The sequence below is a fragment of the Acanthaster planci genome, linkage group LG06, assembly GCF_054643075.1.
Source record: "Acanthaster planci isolate LZ-2023a linkage group LG06, COTS_SCS, whole genome shotgun sequence".
NCBI lineage: Eukaryota > Metazoa > Echinodermata > Asteroidea > Valvatida > Acanthasteridae > Acanthaster > Acanthaster planci.
The window spans coordinates 19,476,123-19,495,814 of record NC_141782.1 but is presented as its reverse complement, the minus strand read 5'-3'; the positions used below and the strand labels follow the sequence as shown (position 1 = coordinate 19,495,814).

Below are 19,692 nucleotides of genomic sequence, written 5' to 3'. Positions count from 1 at the left end.
TAAATTTTTCGATTTGTCCGAGAAGACCCAAGACCAAATCCACTTGTTTGTGATGCAAATATGACTGTTTTTTGTCGGTTTAGTCACAACACTTATTCAAAGCAGCCTTTGTAGCTTGCGGGTAAAGTTATGAAGCTGTATCTTGCCCCGTGTCCCATCATGCTCGACTTTCTCCTACATCTGTAGGTCTACGCCTTAATGTGTATCAAATTCATGCAGAATTTTACATCAGAATAGCATATTTATGGCTTTATGTTCCCCTCAGTTCTCTTCACAATTCGCTTAATTTTTTGCTCATCACAAAAAGTGTATGTGTATGTATGGGGGATGATTCAATAGACCATCCACCCCCATCAAACCCCAAGATTTACGCCCATGGTTACACTTCTGTCCCACGTCAACTTAAAAATGGAACCGTGTTTAACCCAGGCAGTTTTGTTAGCTGCAAATATTACCATGCAAATTGAAACTTGGCCCCGCGGTTCCCCAGGACTCATGGTCACGCACCTATTTTGTTACCAGAGAGAATAATAACCTCGAAACTCAGTACTAACACTGAGTGCAAAGCGTAATTTAAATCACAGTTGGGACATAAACGTGTACACAGTGGACATAGCCATGCTTAGATATAACAGCAAAAATTTTTTTAAAGTTGCATCAATATCCTCTTCCCGATGTATTTCCACAAACAGTTAGGGGTAAATCAGAAAAGAAGAGGTGACAAAACCTTAAAAAGCAAAAGTTGCGTAACAATTAACAAAACACCGCAGAGAAATCAACTTGATACCATGATGAAGCAATACAACATAAAACAAAGCCGAGACAAGAAACAGGGAATACAAGAATATATATTTTCTTCACTATTAATGTGATATTGTGAATGGCGTGTTACATTTTTTTATACGAATAACGATTTCATGGTAACTTTTAGATCAATTTTTTTTGCACGAGAAGGCCATCTGTCAAACGCCGTAAGGGAAAACTATTGTTGCGTTCCATTGTTGCATTTTGATGACCCAAGTTCAAATTAAAAGGAGCGTTTTTCCAAAATGTGGTGTCTGAAATGACAGACATCAGCTCGTTCCCCCTAGTTTGGGGCAGTTTTTCATACTAGCTAGGGGTTTCGTCGCCGTCTTATGATGGTTAATTAGAATACAATATCGACACCCCAATTTGCCTGAATGTAGGCCTCTAAAAATACTTCAATATTAGGTTTTATGCAGTTCAATGTTTTAGTGGCTCTATCTAAAGTATCTGACATTGCGCTGACGACTTCGAAGTCACTCAGTGCTGAGGGAGTTCAAAATGATCAGGCGAAGCCTCTAGGCCATAAAATACATGTACATGTACTAGGTTGAAGTTTAAAGGCTTGGTTCCGGTTCGCCCCCCCTTCTTTTCTGGCACCTGACGAAATTTTATTCGACGCACATACGTTTAGAATAAGCGAAACCAGACTGCACGTCACGAAGTTGCATTATGCCTTATATATACCGTGCCGCAACAGGAAGGTAGGATTGTAAAAAGTATCGGAGCTTGTCTGGGAGCTTTCGTCTCATTGTTTTGGTTAATTGCTCCGTCTAAACTTAGATATTTGTCCTTGTAATATACAGAGAAATAATGTTTTACGTATCGAGCCCCATTCATGTGTTCCTTTCGAGATTCATTGGTATGCACAAAAAATTCAGTTTTCGTTTTGTGACTTTTGCCCAGTTTTCGGACACGTGCGGTGAACTGCCGTGAGCGGTTAAATGTGTCATGAACATACACGTAGCCTATAGTATCTATATGTATCTAACAAACAGGCTGAGAGCTTGGAACCAGTGACTCAGGACTTTTCTTACTCCAGATATAAGTAGCTTTAGGCCTACTCTTAAATTAATGTTCCCAACAAAATGTAAACGTGGTAAAAAAGGGGTGCATCGGCATCTCAATTCTCATACTAAATTAAATAGCCTATGTAGAGAGGCAGGTTATGGCTAGGGTTTGCCTGTGATTTGTGGGGCAATCCGTAATGCTTGATTACTCATAATTCCATAATTGGACTACCCCGAGTGTCATAAATATCAAGGGTAAAATTTCATATAGGCATGATAGGCCTACTAATTTTACCTTAAAATATTATTACAGCCATCGGGGAAGTGGTAACATGTATTAATAAGTGAAATTTAGCTAAGAAAATTCCAAAGCATTACTTAGAAAACACTTAAGTTTTTTCAGACAAGTCTCATAGGTTTGTGCACAGGGGCATCAAGTGTTGTCCGTACATGTATATGGGTCATTCCATGAGGTTGGGGCACAATTTGTAATGGTATCCATTGTTACGTGGGTTCCATAAAAATGAACAGCTGTTTCCCTGCATGTGGATTCCATTTGACATAGTTATACATGTACATCTTGTTAGGCTGAATACAGAGGTGTTACAGCGTACAGGTCATGACAGGTGGTAAAAGTTATCCATGTAACAAGGACACCGTCACAAATTGTGCCCCAATCTCATGGCTCATGGAATGACCCATATAGATTTCTCTCCATATCAAGTTTACCATGCCAAATGCGGCCTCTCTCAGCCTGCAGTTTGGCTAGAACTACTTTTTAATCAGAATTTGAATGGTTGGCTGGTTGCAGTTGTCTGGTTGGTCTGACTGATTGATCTGTATCGACATCTATCTGACAATCCTGTTGAAAATCCTGGACTTTATATCCCCTTTTCAAAACATCTCCCACAGCTGTGTGGATTTGAAGTTCATTGGCTGATAGAAGAAGGATCAACTGATTCTGCCACAATATCTGCTGATAGCACAGCTCAACTTACTAATCCCAAAATAGTTATGAGGAGAGCATGTTGTACTCTTTGTGCATTGTAGTCATCCATGTACCTATTGGGCTGTTGCCATGACCTTTGCCCTCTTTGAATTTTCAGGAAAGACACTCTGCAAGTAACAGTTGGTACACGAAAGCATTTGCTGTTGGTCTTCAAACAGTTGAGTTTTACCAAAAAAATCAACCAAAATGTACTGACAGAAAAACAGCTTGTTTGACATAAACCAATGATAGTTACCGTCTGGGCTAGCTATCTTCTACTGCAAGACCCACCTCCACTTTTTGTGTATGCCGCCCGTGCCTTCAACTCTGGACTTGTGTGCCTCGCCCGAGGGATCTATCACATGGGGAGCTCCTGCTTTAGCAAGGACCGCAGTCGACAGCCACCTTGCCGCCATCACCAGAACCACCATGGTAACCACCGCCAACGCCACCATCACCAACAGCAGCATGGCCAGCATGGGCAGCCACACCCACCACCCAGGGGACATCACGTGACTGTCATGCACCAGTCCGCGCAGCAAAGCCTGGAGAGACAACTACACAATGTCAGGCATCCAAACCTGTTCTTGACGCGACTGTCGTCCAGTGACAATGATGATGATGATGATGACAACACCAACACCGACATTCTCGTCCTGGATACCTTGTCAATTATCAGGCGGCTTGTAGACAAGTAGGTTTTTGTATTTACTCTTACCCCAAACAAAATACACTTAAACAGAATCAGATTGACATACTTAAGTCTTTAGCCAACACAAATTACCAGGGTTCTAATTTCACAGCTGCCACTGCGGCCATGGCAGTGCCCTTACAATTAGCCATGGTGCCTTAAAAATTTCCACTTTGTCCATGGCCAAAGTTGGCTGTGTGCTCCATTCTTCCCAGCAGTGGTACCCCTTGAAGCAATACCCTGTGTGTCCCATAAGTTTCTGACCGCAAATTTACGTGAATGCATTTCATGGTGAAGTCTTTTAGTACACGATCATCTTCACACCACATTATGTGCATGGCCAGGCTAGCTCCAAGCTGCCAGACCAAGCACGCCATAGGGTGTGAGGCTCGCATGCAGTTGGCTTCGATTTATAATCCATAAATGTACATGTATTTTGTTCTGCATCCCAACGTTTTTAACGCTGCTGGCACGTGCGGCGGCCCGCCGCCCGGGTGCATGGCGGCTAATCAGTCTAGCCAGGCATTATGTACAGCAAGCTGGCCAGCACATGCGTAAATGCGCTTAGGCCGTGTCTGAAACGGACCTCTAAAGCTACGGCTAGTTCCGTTTTGTCTATATTTTGCCTTAGTTTTGTATCGCATGTGCACGGATGCAGTAGACTCAACTACATGTGCGTAATTGTTTTTTATGTGACGTACATGTAATGGGCTGGTCAACTTTACAGTGCGAGGGGATATGGTTGGTGAGCTTGCACTATGCAGTCGAAAAAGATGTGTCAAAATAACGAGTTTTCTTTTGCTTCATTCACTGGAATTCTTTTGTAAGAATTAATTTTCTCCAAATTAAGAAATGCTTTGTCAGAAATTCTGGCAGTTCCATTCTGTAAAAGGATGTTTTGTCATAAGAATTTTTGGGAGTGATATCTTGGTTATAAAATATATTTAAACATGATAGCTCAGGCACATGAAACACCATTTTTTGTTTTGTTTTTAAACTCGTTTGCAGAATGTTTTACACGTTGGCCTCAGTGCCTTTGCTCTGTAGAAATTTAGGCCTTATTGCCCCTTAAATTGTCCCATTTCTTGGGGCAAAAATGGCAGTGCCCCCAAAAAGTCAAAATGTGAGCCCTGAATTACCCAAAGTTTTTATATAGCAAAACAGGCTGTCAGTATTTCAAGAACAAATTGGAAGTCTCAAATCAAACATGAAGTCCAAAAAGTCAAAATTTCACATTCACTTCAACATTGTACACCTTAGGTTGAAGCCAAGTGATTTCACTTTGAAGCCTTAGGTTACCCACTTTAACGGCTTTACAATTGTTCACAACAACTGACCAAGCAGCCTCTTAGGATGACTCTAAAAAGAATGTGTAGTAATATAAACTACTTGTAGAACCTGTCCTGATGATTTGTTGCAATGCAGGTATGTAGTATCAAGGAGATGGTGTATAGGTCAGTTTTCTTTTGTTGCATGTTTTCACTGTTTCATGCACTATAGTCTCAAACGCAGTACTGAGAGTTCTAAATTTTCAGACTAGCCCCAACCCTATTCATTGCGACAACATGCAACAGTGGTTGAAAGTTGTCGGATTTCTCTGCCAGTACAAGTGACAGGTTACTCTGTGTAATCCACTGACTACGGTTGTGTTGTGTTGTGTTTGGTTGCATTCAGCAAGCATTGGTGTTGTTGGATTTTGAAGCATTTGAGAAGGGTGCCAAGGGAGAATCTGATGGGGACAGACTTCGCATCCACTTGCCCGAGGCCCAGAAAGTAAAACCACAACCCTCCAGGTGTGGAGTAAATCACACAGAATCTGGATGCATTGGGTCAGGGAGCTTGAATAATTGCTTAATTTTAAATCAACCCTTGCCGTCCTAAGTGTTTGAAAAACTAATTGCACATTGAAACCAGTGTGATTGAGGCCAGTGGGGGTTGATATCTAATTAAGAAATTTTACTGAAAGTTTTTCCTTTGACAAGGTTTGACAAATTAGAAACTAACTTAATATGAAAATCTAACTTTCTTGTTTCAGTGACCCTGAGCCACCTTCTTCAATGCTTAGGCTTCATGATATTGCCGAGAGTGGTAAGTCACGTTGCAGATTTTTATATATTCTGCACAATGACTGTTGTGCTTTTTTTTCCTCAGTTGGACAAAGTTACCAGATTACAAGGTGAATCTTTTCCAAGTGACATTTGATTGAAGATATTTTCAAATTTGTTGAGTAGGTAGTCTAAGCCAAAGGATGAGCTTACATTCGGACATCGGACATTTTTTTCCAATCACTCACCTCGGTCGTGACCCTTTTATCTGATGACTCTTTACACACGACGGTTCTTTTGATTCTAGTAAAAGCTAATGATACCCAAGCATCAGTTGGTGCCCTATTTCACTCTCTGTGAAATATGATAAAACTGACGTCCAGTTTTTCTTCCGTTGGCAACTGTAGAAAGTGGCTGGCTGAGGGTGGTCCTGTCCATGATTCGTGTTATCCCAATGGAAGATGGCTTGGGACCAGCTGTCATAACGTTACTTATAGATGAGTGCCCTCTACCAACTGTGGTAAGGTTTGCTGTATTTTTTTTCTCTATGGAACCGAGGTAAAGCCCTGTCAGTTATCAACTGTTCTCCCAAGGGGCCCTGGGGGAAAATAGACAGTGAAGAAATGTTCAGTTTTAGCGGTGGGAGGAAAGCCTCGGACAAATGTTTCAGGGGAAACCCTGGTTGTCGGGTTGGGACTGAAAGCTCAATCAACATGTCAGCCTGGGTGGAATTCTAACCCCTGCATTGAACTTGGAGAGGTGGGAAGGCAAGGAATGAACCACTTTGCCAACCTGACTTTGACTGTTATCATGACAGGTATTGATATTGTGTGTCAACATGTTTAACCCTAACCCCCCCAGGCCCTTTTTGCTAGGGACCTTCCTCAATCCTCCAGAATCCTCCAAAATTTCTTGAAAATGTTACTTGGAGGTGTGCCCACTGCCTCAATCTTTCAAAATCCTCTGACAATTCCTGTCATCATGTTGAGGCAGTGTGAATGGCATTCTTGAGTAGTGCGTTTGATTCAAAAGAAATATCGGGTTGAATTTATGCATGACTGGGCAAGAATAACACAAGGTCTAACCAACGACCTTCAGTCATTGCGTCCTTTGCAATCAACCACGCACTTTTGCCATTCACCCTCAATCCTACAAAACCCTCCAAAAACCGCCCAAAGGATTTTGTAGGATGGAGGAGGGTTAGGGTTAAAGTTGACAGAGTGCAGTAAAGAAAAGCACATGTGTACCAAGTTTCATGTGTTGCATTCCAACCGTCCTGATGATTCTGCTGTAAATACCGCAGAAAACCATACATGTATTTCAAAATTCTGAAAAAAAAAATCCAAACCAACCAAAGCCCTTATTTCCTGCTGTTTAGAGGAAGCGAAAATCGGCATGTGGCAGACCGTGTCATACAGGAATCATTTGCCTGGCAGTCGGCCAATGGCAGACAACCCTTACTTGCGGCAGGGTCTCGTTGATATATCCTGCAAGGCAGAGGTCTTCCTACAAGGCACTTGACCTGGTGAAAGTGACGGAGTTTGTGACTGATGAATCATGTTCTTCAGGGGCACTGAATTACTTTATTGTAATTGGTGGACTCTGCCCTCCTGCTCATAAATTATTAGCTGTCTCGTTACTGATCTTGCTTGAAATTTGGTATAAAGCACATGCAAAGGCTTTATGAGTGAAGTTTCAATTTGTGGTACGTTTCTCTGCCTCATGCATGTGAGCCAGTGTACACTGAAAACAAAACAAAACATCAATGAGAAAAGTTTTACATATTTAAGATTGTTTTTTTAATTAAAGCAGGAATGATGTGCCGGATTTTCAGAAAATTGGTGACAAAATAATCATAAGACATTACAAGCAAAACTCCAGAAAGCTCTGCACAAAACAGAATGCATTGCTTGTATATCAGAGAAATTGTCAAGGTTAGCCTAAACCATAGGTGTCATCAGACATTCTGTATGTTGCCTGATCCTGCACAAAACTTTCCTTACAAATGTCATGGAGAGAAGCTGTGCAATTTTTCTTCAAATAAACTTCTGAGCTTGAATGGAAGGTTGTTTTTCTGGAATGTTTAGAATCCTGACCTCTTTGGTGTAGGGTATTGATTGAGAGTCCAGCGTTTCCATTTTTTATGTATTTTCTTGCGCAGGAAACAATACACAGGCTGTATGGAGCTCTGGGAATCCCCAAAGGTCTTCCACAGGAGGCTCTTGCCTGTGCAGCCAAGCATCGGAACATTGCTACAGTCCTGGGATGTCTAGCCGAGAAGTTGGCCGGGCCCAAAAGTATCACCATGCTCACTGGCGACGTGCTGCAATATCTCCTGTCAAGCTTGGTCAGAGAAATTGGTATTTCTTCATGTAGGCCCTATCCTAGGAACTTGTAGCTTGTTAAATTTGTGATCAGAACTTAAACCTACAGTACGCTACAGTAACTCCTTTTGTTAACCACATGCTTCCAGGTGATTTTAAAAATGCAGTGTTCACATACGAGCGTTTTTCAAGATTTTCAGTTTTCAAAATTCTTCAAAAATTCATCATTTCACTTAATGGAAGTTTACACCCACACAAATGACTGCTAGTGGCTACTCTAAGCTGACAGGTATTCTTCAGTGACTCCTGAGTATTTCAGCCAGGCCTGCCACCCTGTCAAGAGAGCCCAGAATTGTGAGGTGTTGCGTTATTTCCTTTGTCCCCAGTGAATGCGAGTGTCATCTTTTCAAATGCGGCTGGATTAGCATACAGTGGTGCTGTGTTGCTCATCAATGGGGCCCTGGAGCACTTTTGTCTGCGGTGCTAATCCGTGGACGTTCTATGCCCAAAACAGTGGTGTACTGTTTGAAAACAGTGACGGATTACCTTTGAAAAATGCAAGCCGAAAAATGATGGCAATTCCCTGCAGCGGGTCTTTTGTTCCAAGTAGGGTCTTTTATTACATGGACCAGCTCTTTTGTCCCATTTTGGGCACCCCAGCTCTGCGTATGAACCCATGGTGCTCAAAATGGGGTTCCCCGGCAGCAAGAGCTTAATGCATTTTTGGTTGGCCTGTGACTATTTGGACAGAGTTTGTAACTCTTGCACATAGGGTTAGAGGTTTGCATCCAGGAACTGGTTTTGTGTTGTGACCTTGGGCAAGTCATGTTATTCTTACTAATCGCTCTCCACTCAGGGGTGTAAATTGTTACCTACGAGAGCAGATATGGTTGATGTGTTTGATTAGCTGCTTGTGTCTGAAATGGGAGAATCAAGCTGTATGTTTCCCGGGGGGGGGGCTGATTTGATTTTCAGGAATGATGATGGAGTACCTTGTATACCAGAAATAGTGGTCATGTGTGCTTTATAATTGAATACATCATTAAAAGAAAGGCCCAACTCCACCATTTCGGCCTTGGAGAGCTAATTGATATCCTTTGCAGTTCCTTCAATCAACATTCAGTTGTTTTTTTTAAACTCAAAAAGGTTTTGTCGGAGTTGGGCCCTTCTTTCTGTTAAGGATTCAGTTACCTATTATTCAATGTTTTGCTTTCCTGAATCCCTTAGAGATGCACTATTATGCAATGGCTTATAATTATATTGTATGTTTGGCAGTATGCACCGTGTAAGGAGGCGGGGGGGGCCTACATTCTACATTCCTCAATCCAGCAAAACGTCCTGGTTCATTTTGAAGGACCTCGAAGGGGTGGGGTCTAATGCATCCATGCTTATCGTGTATGTGTTTGTGTGCATTATTGTAGTCAGGCCATCACAAGTCCTTTGACTAGTCCAGTCGCAAGCACGAGGGTGAGCAATGACCAGGGAACGCTTCTGTTGCAGTTTATTTGGATTACTTGTGACTAGACTTCTGAGTCGGATGACTCGCGATGGCCTTGCAGGGACTTGTGATGGACTCGACTACAACACTGGTCAGCACGTAGGGCAAAGACTTACACGGTAATCTGTTGTCGCTCTTGCAGAACTTGAAGTTCAGCCCCCAGGTGGTTCTTTTTTCCCTCATAGCCTTGGAGAAATTTTCACAAACATGTGAGTACATTGTAATGGGGTAGTTTATGAAAAAGCACATAAGACTCAAGATGCAAACTTCACAAAGTCACTGTGCAAAGTAATACAGAATGAGTCCATGCCTGAATTTTTGTTCAGTGGAGGAAAATCAGAGCAGTCACATTTGAATCAAGCCCTTTCCCGGTCACGTTTTTTTTTGGTTAGCGGGTAGAAGGATCAACTAATGCCACATGTGTTTCCACGCTGTTCCCAGATCATCGGGTCATCGACCTATCAAACTTTCCTGAGGCGCTCACGCAAACCGTGTCAATGCTCATGGTAATGGCACTGTGCTGTTAACAGCTCAATGTACGGTGCTGCTTTAAATATTTCATCGGAGAGAATGTGGTTTGTCATTGCAAATACATCATACATCATGAGAAAACATTGGAACACTAGGTTTCACCCTTTTGGAAACTTTGCGAACTTGCATACCAGCAAATGGCCATTTTCAACACGGTAACTTTCTCACAGAAACTGCAGAAAAGTGTCCTGTAAAACCCAGCACTCCCGTTTAAAATATGACAGTCTTTCTCCTTTGTTGGAATTACAGTTTTTATCCAAATTATACAGTGGAATATTAAGAGACAACTCACTGTGCAACAAACTAAAGCCGTTTAAAAACTCTTTTCAAGAAGTATTTCTGGTTGGTCTTAGTATCGTCTATGGTAGTTGCTCAATGCCCAGAACCCAAGGTTAGTTATTCATTTTGTAATTTTTTTCCCTGCAGCTGAAAACAAGATAACGATTTCTAACAGTGGGATTCGGGAGCACTTGCTTCCATTGGAGAAGTACGCCAACAGTGAGGACCTGATGCTCAGACAGGTGGGCTTCTGTGCCCAGTGGTGTTTGGACAACCTGTGTAAGTATCAATCACATTGTCATCTTTTGACAGCTCTTTTGTAAGAATGGTGATATTACCTCCTTAGGTATTGCCTAACTTTATCTAAACTTTTAGGAGAGAAAATAGGAACCATTAATGAAACAAACTCAGTTTTAACTTGTAATGCCGATTCTTGCAAATTGTGACTTCTGTTTGACAGTCCTGGTGGAAGGCAGACCATACACTCACGAGTTAGTGTCCCTCAAGGATTGCCACGCCATGCTGAATGACAGGGATGTCAGTGAATATCTCAAGATAACACCCACCGGGCTTGAGGTAAGAATTCCCAAGGGCCCATGTTTCAGTGGTCTCCTTTGTGAATTAGAGAAGAGCCTCATTTGTGTAGCAAAAGGTGTGATGTAGAGTTCTGCATGCTTGCTGTGGTATGTATGTATATTTTCCAAATGTGCAAATAGGCAACGAATATGCCATAGGGTGTGCTTTCATGGCAAACTTTGGAACCAAAATGGCTCCAAGATTGTAGATGTCGCAACTACTGTATAAAAATATATGGCTCTTGCCTCCCTAGGTGTTGAGTGCGCAGAGGCATTTTGCTATGCTTTAAAGTTATCTAATGTGGTGTAGCAAAACTTGATAAACAGGCTCTGCATCATGAAAGGGGTGCTTTGTGTCAAACTCACTTATTTTCATGGAACTCTGCCCCTCAGGCGCGGAGCGACGCTTCATCCTTTGAGAGTGTGCGTTGTACGTTCTGTGTGGATGCCGGGGTCTGGTACTACGAGGTCCGGATCATTACCGACGGTGTGATGCAGATTGGCTGGGCTACCAAGAACAGCAAATTCCTGAATCAGGTAACAACCTCTGTTGTTAGATTGCAAAAATAGAAGAAAGCTCCCAACACAACTTATGAAGAATTTTGGAAGTTTTTAGCATTGGGTGTTGCCCATTGGTGAGGTATTTTTTCATTAGCTGTGTAAGTTCTGTGCTTTTGGAGAGTTGGAAGGGAAAAAGGCCCAAGATTTTATGTGACTTGAGCCGACTGATCAGCCAGTGCTGATGTTTTACACTTGACCTCAGAGTTTGCCCAGATTGGTGAGGTGGTTCAAATCTGATGTGACAGGAAGTGCCGTGATCTGTGATTTGTCCTGGAAATTTGTTTACATCAGGGTGGTGTAACAGGCCTTCAAAAGAACGTTTCCCAGTGTGCATCAATTTGGAACCATGCTCTTTATCGCCCACATTACGTCCATCTTCCATTAGGACGCCAAAAAGAGTGACAAGGAGTTAAGCTTGCTCTTTCTAAAACAAACTGACACAAAGTTTAAATAAAACGGCCTCACCACTCATTTTCACAGAGTGGGTCACAAATTGTTGTCGTACTTACCCTGTTTCAGTGCTCGATTAGCAGCAGAAATGAATCAGTGTTTAGTTTTTGTGGGTGTCTCTTCTGAAATTGTCCAGGAAGGGTACGGTATCGGGGACGACGAGTTCTCTTTCTCCTACGACGGATGCCGACAGCTGCTGTGGTACAAGGCCAAGAGTAGACCCCATCGACATCCCATGTGGAAAGCAGGTCAGTGCTACAGATCCTCCTTGACGTAACAACACTGCCTAATGTGTCATGATTAAATAGTCTTTGTACCAGTTTGATAGTGGTTGCTAGTTCATGAATCAGTTCTGTATCCATTAAATTTATGATTGAATTTGTTACATTTGGTCTGGCATTTTGTTTAGGGGACATTGTTGGATTCTTATTAGACTTGGAGCGTCAGGAGATGTTGATCTCACTGAATGGAAACTTCTTACCTCCAGAAAGGGACGTCTTTACGTCAGCCCAGTAAGTGTTTTCCACAGGTGTCGTATCTCCAACACGGCATTCCCGTTGCTTTCCCAGTCGTGACTGTAATAAAGGGACTGGCGGCAAGTCTAACTCCCTTTTTTCTTCTTTAAGGCTGTGCTCTGCTTTAGTCGCATGCCTGGGTTGATTTCCAAAGGTAAACGGTGTCTAGGGTATGAATAGTGCCATAAAAGTGCTCTGCATTTGCCGTTATTAATCTAAAAAACTGTGTGGGCAAAATTTTGTGAATAAAGAAAGTGTGAAAGAAATTTCATAGAAATTTGATTACTAATGGAACTGTGCTCACTGTGATGAAAATGCAGTATCTTATTGATAGAGTCTGTGAAGTAGTGAAGCAGCACTGCATGTCTGCAACCGAGTTCATTTCCCTCATGTAATGATGCTTCATTTTGTGCTCATTTAGCTGCAAATAAATTGTAAGACTCGGTGAGGCACTCAGACCACTCAGACCGCCACCTGCAGTTTTTTGCTCAGGCCTACTCTTCCTAATAATCTGTTCTTGTCTGCAGATCTGGGTTTTTTGCCGCTGCGAGCTTCATGTCATTCCAGCAGTGCGAGTTCAACTTTGGGATGAAGGCCTTCTTTTACCCGCCCCAAGTGCCGTTCAAAACGTTCAATGAATACGCAACCTTAGCCCCAGACGACAAGGTCATCCTTCCCAAGTAAGCCCCAGCAGCCACACTATTGAGAGAGCAAATAACGTAATTATTGATAATGGGGACTTTTTGCATGACACTCAAAGAGGAAACAATAAACTGATACATTTCAATCTTTTAGAAATCACTTTCAGGCTATTATGTTTAAAACTTTTATTAGTTTGTAATTAAAATCGACCTCAGCAGTTTGTGTTTCAAGGCCTAAAAATCTAGTAGTTGTCTTCACAAAAACTAGTGCATTGTTCTGATTTGTCCTCATTGTTGATTGTTCTCTCTGTAGACATAAGAAGATGGCTTTACTACGACATATGAGTGTCAGTGAAAACGCCTGTAATCTCTGCTTTGACCGAGAAGCCAACGTCATCCTGAAGCCATGTAATCACAGGTGAGAATGATAACTTCCCAAATCAAATTCTTCTGCATTTCAAAAGTTGAGTGACTCTAGAAGTACTCCGATTGAGCTGGTTCACACTCGAGGATGTTTTAAAACGGCTATAAGTTTCTGTTGATGTTTCACAGAGAGTATGTTGAAACTGTTAACCCCCTGTGGCAGCGTGCCCTTGCCACGATGTTTGATGGGTTAAATCGTCACATTTTCCATTCATTTTTGATGTGACTGCATGTTTAACGTGGTCACAGTACGCCGTCTGGGTTGTAGCAAATATTTTTCCATGTCAAAGCCTGAGAGTGTTAGAGTTGAAGTTGCAATAAGAAATCTTGTACAAATTGCCCTTTCAATGTAGCACATCACGCTTTTCTACTTATTTGTGAAAAGTGACAGTGGTATCAGGTCTCTTTAATAAAAAATGTCCAGATTTTTCGACTGAAAATGATACCATCCACAAGTGGTCAGGCATCAATTGACATAATACAGCCTCTTAATTTTGCCCTCCCTTTCCTTCCCTTCCCAGCGGTGTGTGTATGGAATGTGCAATTCAGCTGGAGCAGTGTCACCTTTGTCGGGGATCGATCAGTGTCCGTGCCTTCCTCCAAGACGGTGAGCTCCAGTCGTGACAAAGCGTCAACAAGTTGACCATCATCCTTGCTGATGGGTCGCAGTTTCTCTCTCCCAAGTGACTGTGTAACTAGCTTAAGTCATCTCAGTTCTGTGGCATTCGATGGAATATTTTCTAAGCTTAAAATTTCTGTGCAGGAGAAAAGAAAAGGAGTTTTTCTTTTTGGTAATCAACCAAAGTTTGACTTTTGCTCTTGAAGTGCCCCCACATGAAATCAATGAGTTCCATCCCATTGACTTCCCAAAACAAGCATAGCCCCCAACTGTAAAGTTTGCAATTAGACTGTATCCATTCTAACTTGAAGCACCCCTTCACCAGTGAAGTAGAGACAAGTTGGTGGGAAAAATTTTAACCTGGCACGCACCTGAAGACCCATTAACAGACATTTGTCAGACTTGGTCAGTGCCTCTTGTGCCGAACTCGCATAAACCTGTCCATGCACTTGGTGTTTTCCATCCAAGGAGACATTTGTTTCCATGATGAAAACATGCCATGTCATACTCCTGCACAGAGCAAATAGAGGTCTTTCTACATCATGGCTGGGGCGCAATTTAGAGCTTAGGCTTTATTTGTGTACCTCACAGCTTAACCCTCTCCAGGTTTTCATCGGACGGTCCCGCTTAGCTAAACAGAATCTAACAGCAGAAGTTGGAGGCTGTTAAATCCAACAGAGCTAATCCATCTGCTAAAATCCAGCAGAATCTGTCGCCAGATCCATGAGAATATCCTTGGTCAAAATCCATCAAAATTCTGTAGCTAATCTGTTAGAATCCACTGACAAATATCCATCAGAATCCATTAGCCAAATCCATCAGAATCCATCTCCACTCCCAACAGAATCCATCAACAAAAAAATCTTACATTACAGCTCTATAGAAAGTGGTTACTGTTTAACACTGTAGGATTATAAGTTGCCTTTAGACTGGTGAAACCCAGAACTGTCTTCTGTAATCACCTACTAAGCAAAGAAGGGAAATCCTCAAACCAATTTGAAAAGAATATTGAGTGTCCAGAAGGATGTGTAGCGGAAGTTGTGTATATTTGGATTTTTGTCCTAATTAAGGAACGTATGCATCAAGTTAAAAAACAATCTATTTTTTTTCTGTATTCAAGTTCTGAATGAGACAAAGGCAATTTTCTTGTGTTGAATAATTCAGGAAGTAACCATTTATTCCCCCTTTCGTGCATCATAACAGCAGGAGTAGAGTGCCTTATAGAATAACTGGGAATTGTAGTTTCAGTGAAACCAACTATAATCTAGAAATATTCTACTCAGAGTTCAGCAAAATCTGGTTTAGTTTGTTGTAAAAAAGTTTGTAATGTTGATATTGATGTTCATTATTCCTACTGTAAACTGCACATGCAGACACTCTCTCCAAAACATGCTCTCTCATTTATCCGAAACTACCGAGCTTAAGCAGGAGGGTGACTATTCCATTGAGGATTGGGGTCTGGATAAGTGATGACAGTGTCAGAGTTGAAATTGACAAATTTATTTCCCACATATTGCCCAGCAGCGTGTAAATCTAGTTTACTATCCTTGGAGAACAACTTGAGCTCCATGTCTACCATGCTGGGCCACTCACATGCCCTATAGTCATGGGGTTGATGAAAGGTTGTGTACATTCTGTTGAAAATGAAGTCAGGCGCACCAGATCCCACACGCAGTGCGGCCTCCGCTGGCTACAGCGAGTGGACCACAGAGCGTTATATCCACAGACAACCATATCTCACATTGTGCTACACTCAGTTCAAGATTGTAAACCGGGTGATAGGTTTCCCCAAGTTTCTCTGCATGGTGTCCAGTAGGCCAGTTCAGCTGACAAGTTTCAACTCAAAGGTCGATCAATGTCTTGGTTCCAATATTCATATTTCAGGTAGTGATTAAGATCTACTTTGTGTGGCATTTTGAAAACAGGAGGAAAACTTTGTGTCATAAAAGGGGAAAGTGCAGGAATGCTTTTGTCAGAGATGCCCCTTTTCATCACCGCAGTGTGCAATAGTTACTTGGCACCAAGGTGTGCCTGTGTGATTAAGGGTGAAGGGAAAACGATAGTTGGCCTGAGTCACAAAGAACAAAACCAGGTGCCTAATTGAAGTTAAAAAAGGATATAGCCAGTTTCCCGTAACAGAAGTCGACCTAAAAAGTCAAAGAAAAAAATTCCAATCGTCATATTTGTCCATCCCCAAAGCTTCAGTCAACTACCTTTGGACTCAAAATGCAAAAATCTGGTTTAGCGTTCCACGAAGCGTGGTTTTTGTTTGAAAATTTTCCCCAAGAAACCATTTTTTTTCTTTCCCTTTTCATTATCTGAATTATTTGGTAATATGTATAGTTTGGGTTACCTAGTCCCATCCCCGGTACCTGACATTAGGGGTTGGGTTCTCGATTCTGATGTACACCCCTAGCCCTAAGGCATGTTTTTTTTTTGTCTGTGGCATTGACAGTAGAGTGTGCGGGGACTGTAGGTTCCTGATTTAAGGTGCACGCACAGCGTTGGAGGGGGAATAGCACATGTAAACCAGTTTCTTTACATCGGTTCTTGTTCTCCATAAACCCATGCATAATTTCCTTTATTCCTCATCTGGGCCCCGACTACTAAATGCCTCCTGAAGTATAAATGTGCTGTTGGTGCTGCTTGTGATAAACGTGACACCATGGTCCGAGGACACTTGACGTAAGAGCACTGGTATGACAAGATGCTGTTATAAAGAGCAGGTCCCCAATCTTTTAAATTCTTTTTTCTTTGGTTTTACAGTCATTTTAGAACAAGGTTCTGGCCATAGATGAATCAGGTGACCATGGTAATACTATCCCTGGCTATTTGCAATCACTGTGGCCCCCACCAATGGTAGACAGCACTGCGCTAACTATTGTATGAAGCCACTGTGCTGTGTTAGTTGCTCTGCCCAAGACTCGACACCATTGAAGGGGGCAATTTAGAAACATGCACTGAAACAGTATCTATAACAGAGTAAAGTGGCTGGTCCCATCGACCTTCTTGTAAAGAGAGTTGACTGGTTTAAGATTGTGATTGGGAATAAACATGTCGAAAATGCCCAAGCATTTGGGACATTCGCGCAAACCATGCATCCAAAGTTGCCAATGGCCTACTCATGCAATCAATCCAGATTTGGTATTTAGATGTAATTCCTATGGTTCAGTGTGGTGTGCTTGGGACTTGGAAAAGGACTCATCCACCGTATGGCTGGTATGTATGACCTATTCTCAACTGAATGTACACAAAACTGGGAAGGGGGGATTTCACATTATTTGTAATCTGCATTTTGATTTTGATAGATCATCAAGGCTACAAATAGAAACAATCTGCAAGTCAAACTTTGTATCGCTTTATTGTATCATAATAAAAATTAATAGAATTGTTATTCCAAAACCAACATGTAAATTACATTTCAGAAGATAAAAAAGTTTGTATTTAAGATGAAAGACTTGTATATTTTACGAAGCTTTATTATAATTTAACTACTTTGTTCAATTTAAAAAATATCACAAGTAACATTCTTTTTCTTTGGTAATATACAGGTTTAACTAATGGTAAGATTCAGCTGTATTTTATGCCCTGTTTTCTCTGTAAATACTGTTAGTACTGTGTGCTCTTTCAAAATATCAATTTACCGGTAGAAGTAGATTCCCAATCATTGGATAAACACCGCTGAAATGACATTTTATTTCACAAAGATAACATTTTAGTTTTGGGTTTCAAAAGCCTCAACTACCCTGACTGGATCTCATTCATGAACTCTTCTAATGTTAAGTTCATGCATTGCCCTATTGTCAATGTTTATAGTTTCCCACTCACGGGGTGATCAAGTTATTCTGACCCAGTCTGAAATGAAGAGAACAGTTAACCAAATTTTTTTTAATCAAATCAGTTGCACAGTAAATGTGCAGTTAACAAATGCCTTACAAAGTGTCTGGACCTCACAGAAGTACATTTAAGGACACAGTCAGTCGTCGATGGAAGTGCTATTTTTTTTAAAAGGCAACAAGTTTTGTTAGCATACATGTTCCAGCAGCTTTTCGGCAAGTACATTTCAGTTTGATGAAAAAAAAGAAGAAAAAATGAAGAAACTAGCTGTGAAATAGCAGAAATTGCCCTACGGCTTACAAACTTCCAGCGATACTTGCATCATGAAGCAAAGGTAGAAAAGTGAACAACATGGCTACAAACAATGCGAACAACTGCACTATCCTTACACTCAGGAAGCAGCTTTGGTTTGGCAAGAGTAAACATTTCCACACTTAAATACGGCAAGAATTACCATTAACTATTATCGAGCGAAAAAGAGATTCAACTTCAGTGCATGACTAGCTGAGACATCTTTGAAAGCAACATTGCAGTAGCCTATTGAACTAAGCTGTTTTGTTTTTGTGTTACCTCACATTAATCAGAAATTGTGCTGTTGCATATAAGCTGTAAAATTTATGGTCACAATAGGCCTACCTACTGATGATGTCATGATTTGTTTATACATGTACGTATCCTTTTCAATAGAGCCGTCCATTCCATTGTCCCCTCTGGGTCCCAGAGGAAGGCACATGTAAACATCGTGTGACCCCATCAGCATGTGCCTGTTGAACCACAGTAACATGTATCTCTTCTCAAATACATGTAGATTGTTTTCGCAAGTCATTATGTGGCCTGTCACCCTGTTTATCACAAGTTTGTCAGAAACCTCCAAGATTTTAAATTGGGTTTTGCTGTTATTTCTGTTGTCCATGTTTTTGTGCAGTCAGTGAAGGAGAAAATTAAAAAATGTTAATTTGGACAGGCTTTTTGATTCGGTCTTATTACTGTAATAAATTTCCTGAAAATAGGATCAAAAGTGCGTCCACAATTTCTAAGTTGCTGCTTTGATTCAACCCGTGGATTTGTCTGGTGGAATCTAAATGTAAGTTGCTCTGTTCACAAGTATCTCCTTGGTAAGAAATATGAAATGTTACTCGTTGTGTAGGGTACTTCTCTGGTACACTGTAATTCTGGAGTGTTGATAATTGACAGTGGTGAGGGGAACCACTGAGGTAAGAGTCCCCACCCACAGAGTGGTTCCCACCCCTCCTGTTGACATCTAGACTACAACGGAGGAAGTAGGAATCAGTCTGTCTCACTGGCTCCTGTCTCACGAGAGGAAAAACGATTTACACAGCAATGAACAAACTCCCCTAACCACCATCTTAATCTCAAGCTTCAGAATAAGATTTAGACATTCGCTGTTAGAGCCTGATCCAAATTCTCTGAAGTTCACTACATATTCAACAGCTTGATGTTTCTGCTGAAGAAGATGGAATCTGTGTTGAGCTTAAGGTCTTAAAACAGTGAATGAAATTCACCGAGACTGAGATAAAAAAAGGTTGAAAAATTTTGTGCACGTTCCTATGGGAATGTCTCCCAAGTGACCCATTTTCGTTAATAAGAATAATACTAATAATAATATTAATAAAGCACTTATAAGACGCACTTAATCTGTAAATTATTTGAAGGCACCGGTCTAAGGTGGAAAACGAAAACTCAATTTTGTGCTCACAATGAAAAAGCTAATGAGAAAAAGAATGTTTTGAGATGCTGCTGAAAATGTTTGATGTCATGTTCTTGTCTCAGCGAGCGAGTTCCATAAGCGCGATGCAATGCTGGAAAAAGCTCTGTCTCCAAAACTGGCCAGCCAAACTTTGTTACAGTCATAGTTTTTGCCTGCCAGCAGCTGGCAAAGT

General features: G+C 41.4%; 1 protein-coding gene across 2 annotated transcripts; it reads left to right on the top strand.

Moving 5' to 3' along the window:
* Positions 1-1,433: 1,433 nt before the first annotated feature.
* Positions 1,434-18,821, top strand: rspry1 (ring finger and SPRY domain containing 1). 2 transcript variants are annotated; one of them, XM_022238793.2, is made up of 14 exons: positions 1,434-1,508; positions 2,921-3,496; positions 5,529-5,581; positions 5,946-6,058; positions 7,700-7,885; positions 9,503-9,569; positions 10,318-10,449; positions 10,631-10,746; positions 11,139-11,282; positions 11,893-12,004; positions 12,166-12,268; positions 12,799-12,951; positions 13,226-13,330; positions 13,857-18,821. In XM_022238793.2, the coding sequence occupies exons 2-14, from the start codon at positions 3,048-3,050 to the stop codon at positions 13,957-13,959; spliced, it is 1,836 nt and encodes a 611-aa protein (XP_022094485.2). In that variant the 5' UTR covers positions 1,434-1,508; positions 2,921-3,047; the 3' UTR covers positions 13,960-18,821. The 2 variants fall into 2 exon arrangements, with proteins under 2 accessions (XP_022094485.2, XP_022094486.2); XM_022238794.2 differs by lacking the exon at positions 1,434-1,508 and adding an exon at positions 1,515-1,666.
* Positions 18,822-19,692: the final 871 nt, after the last annotated feature.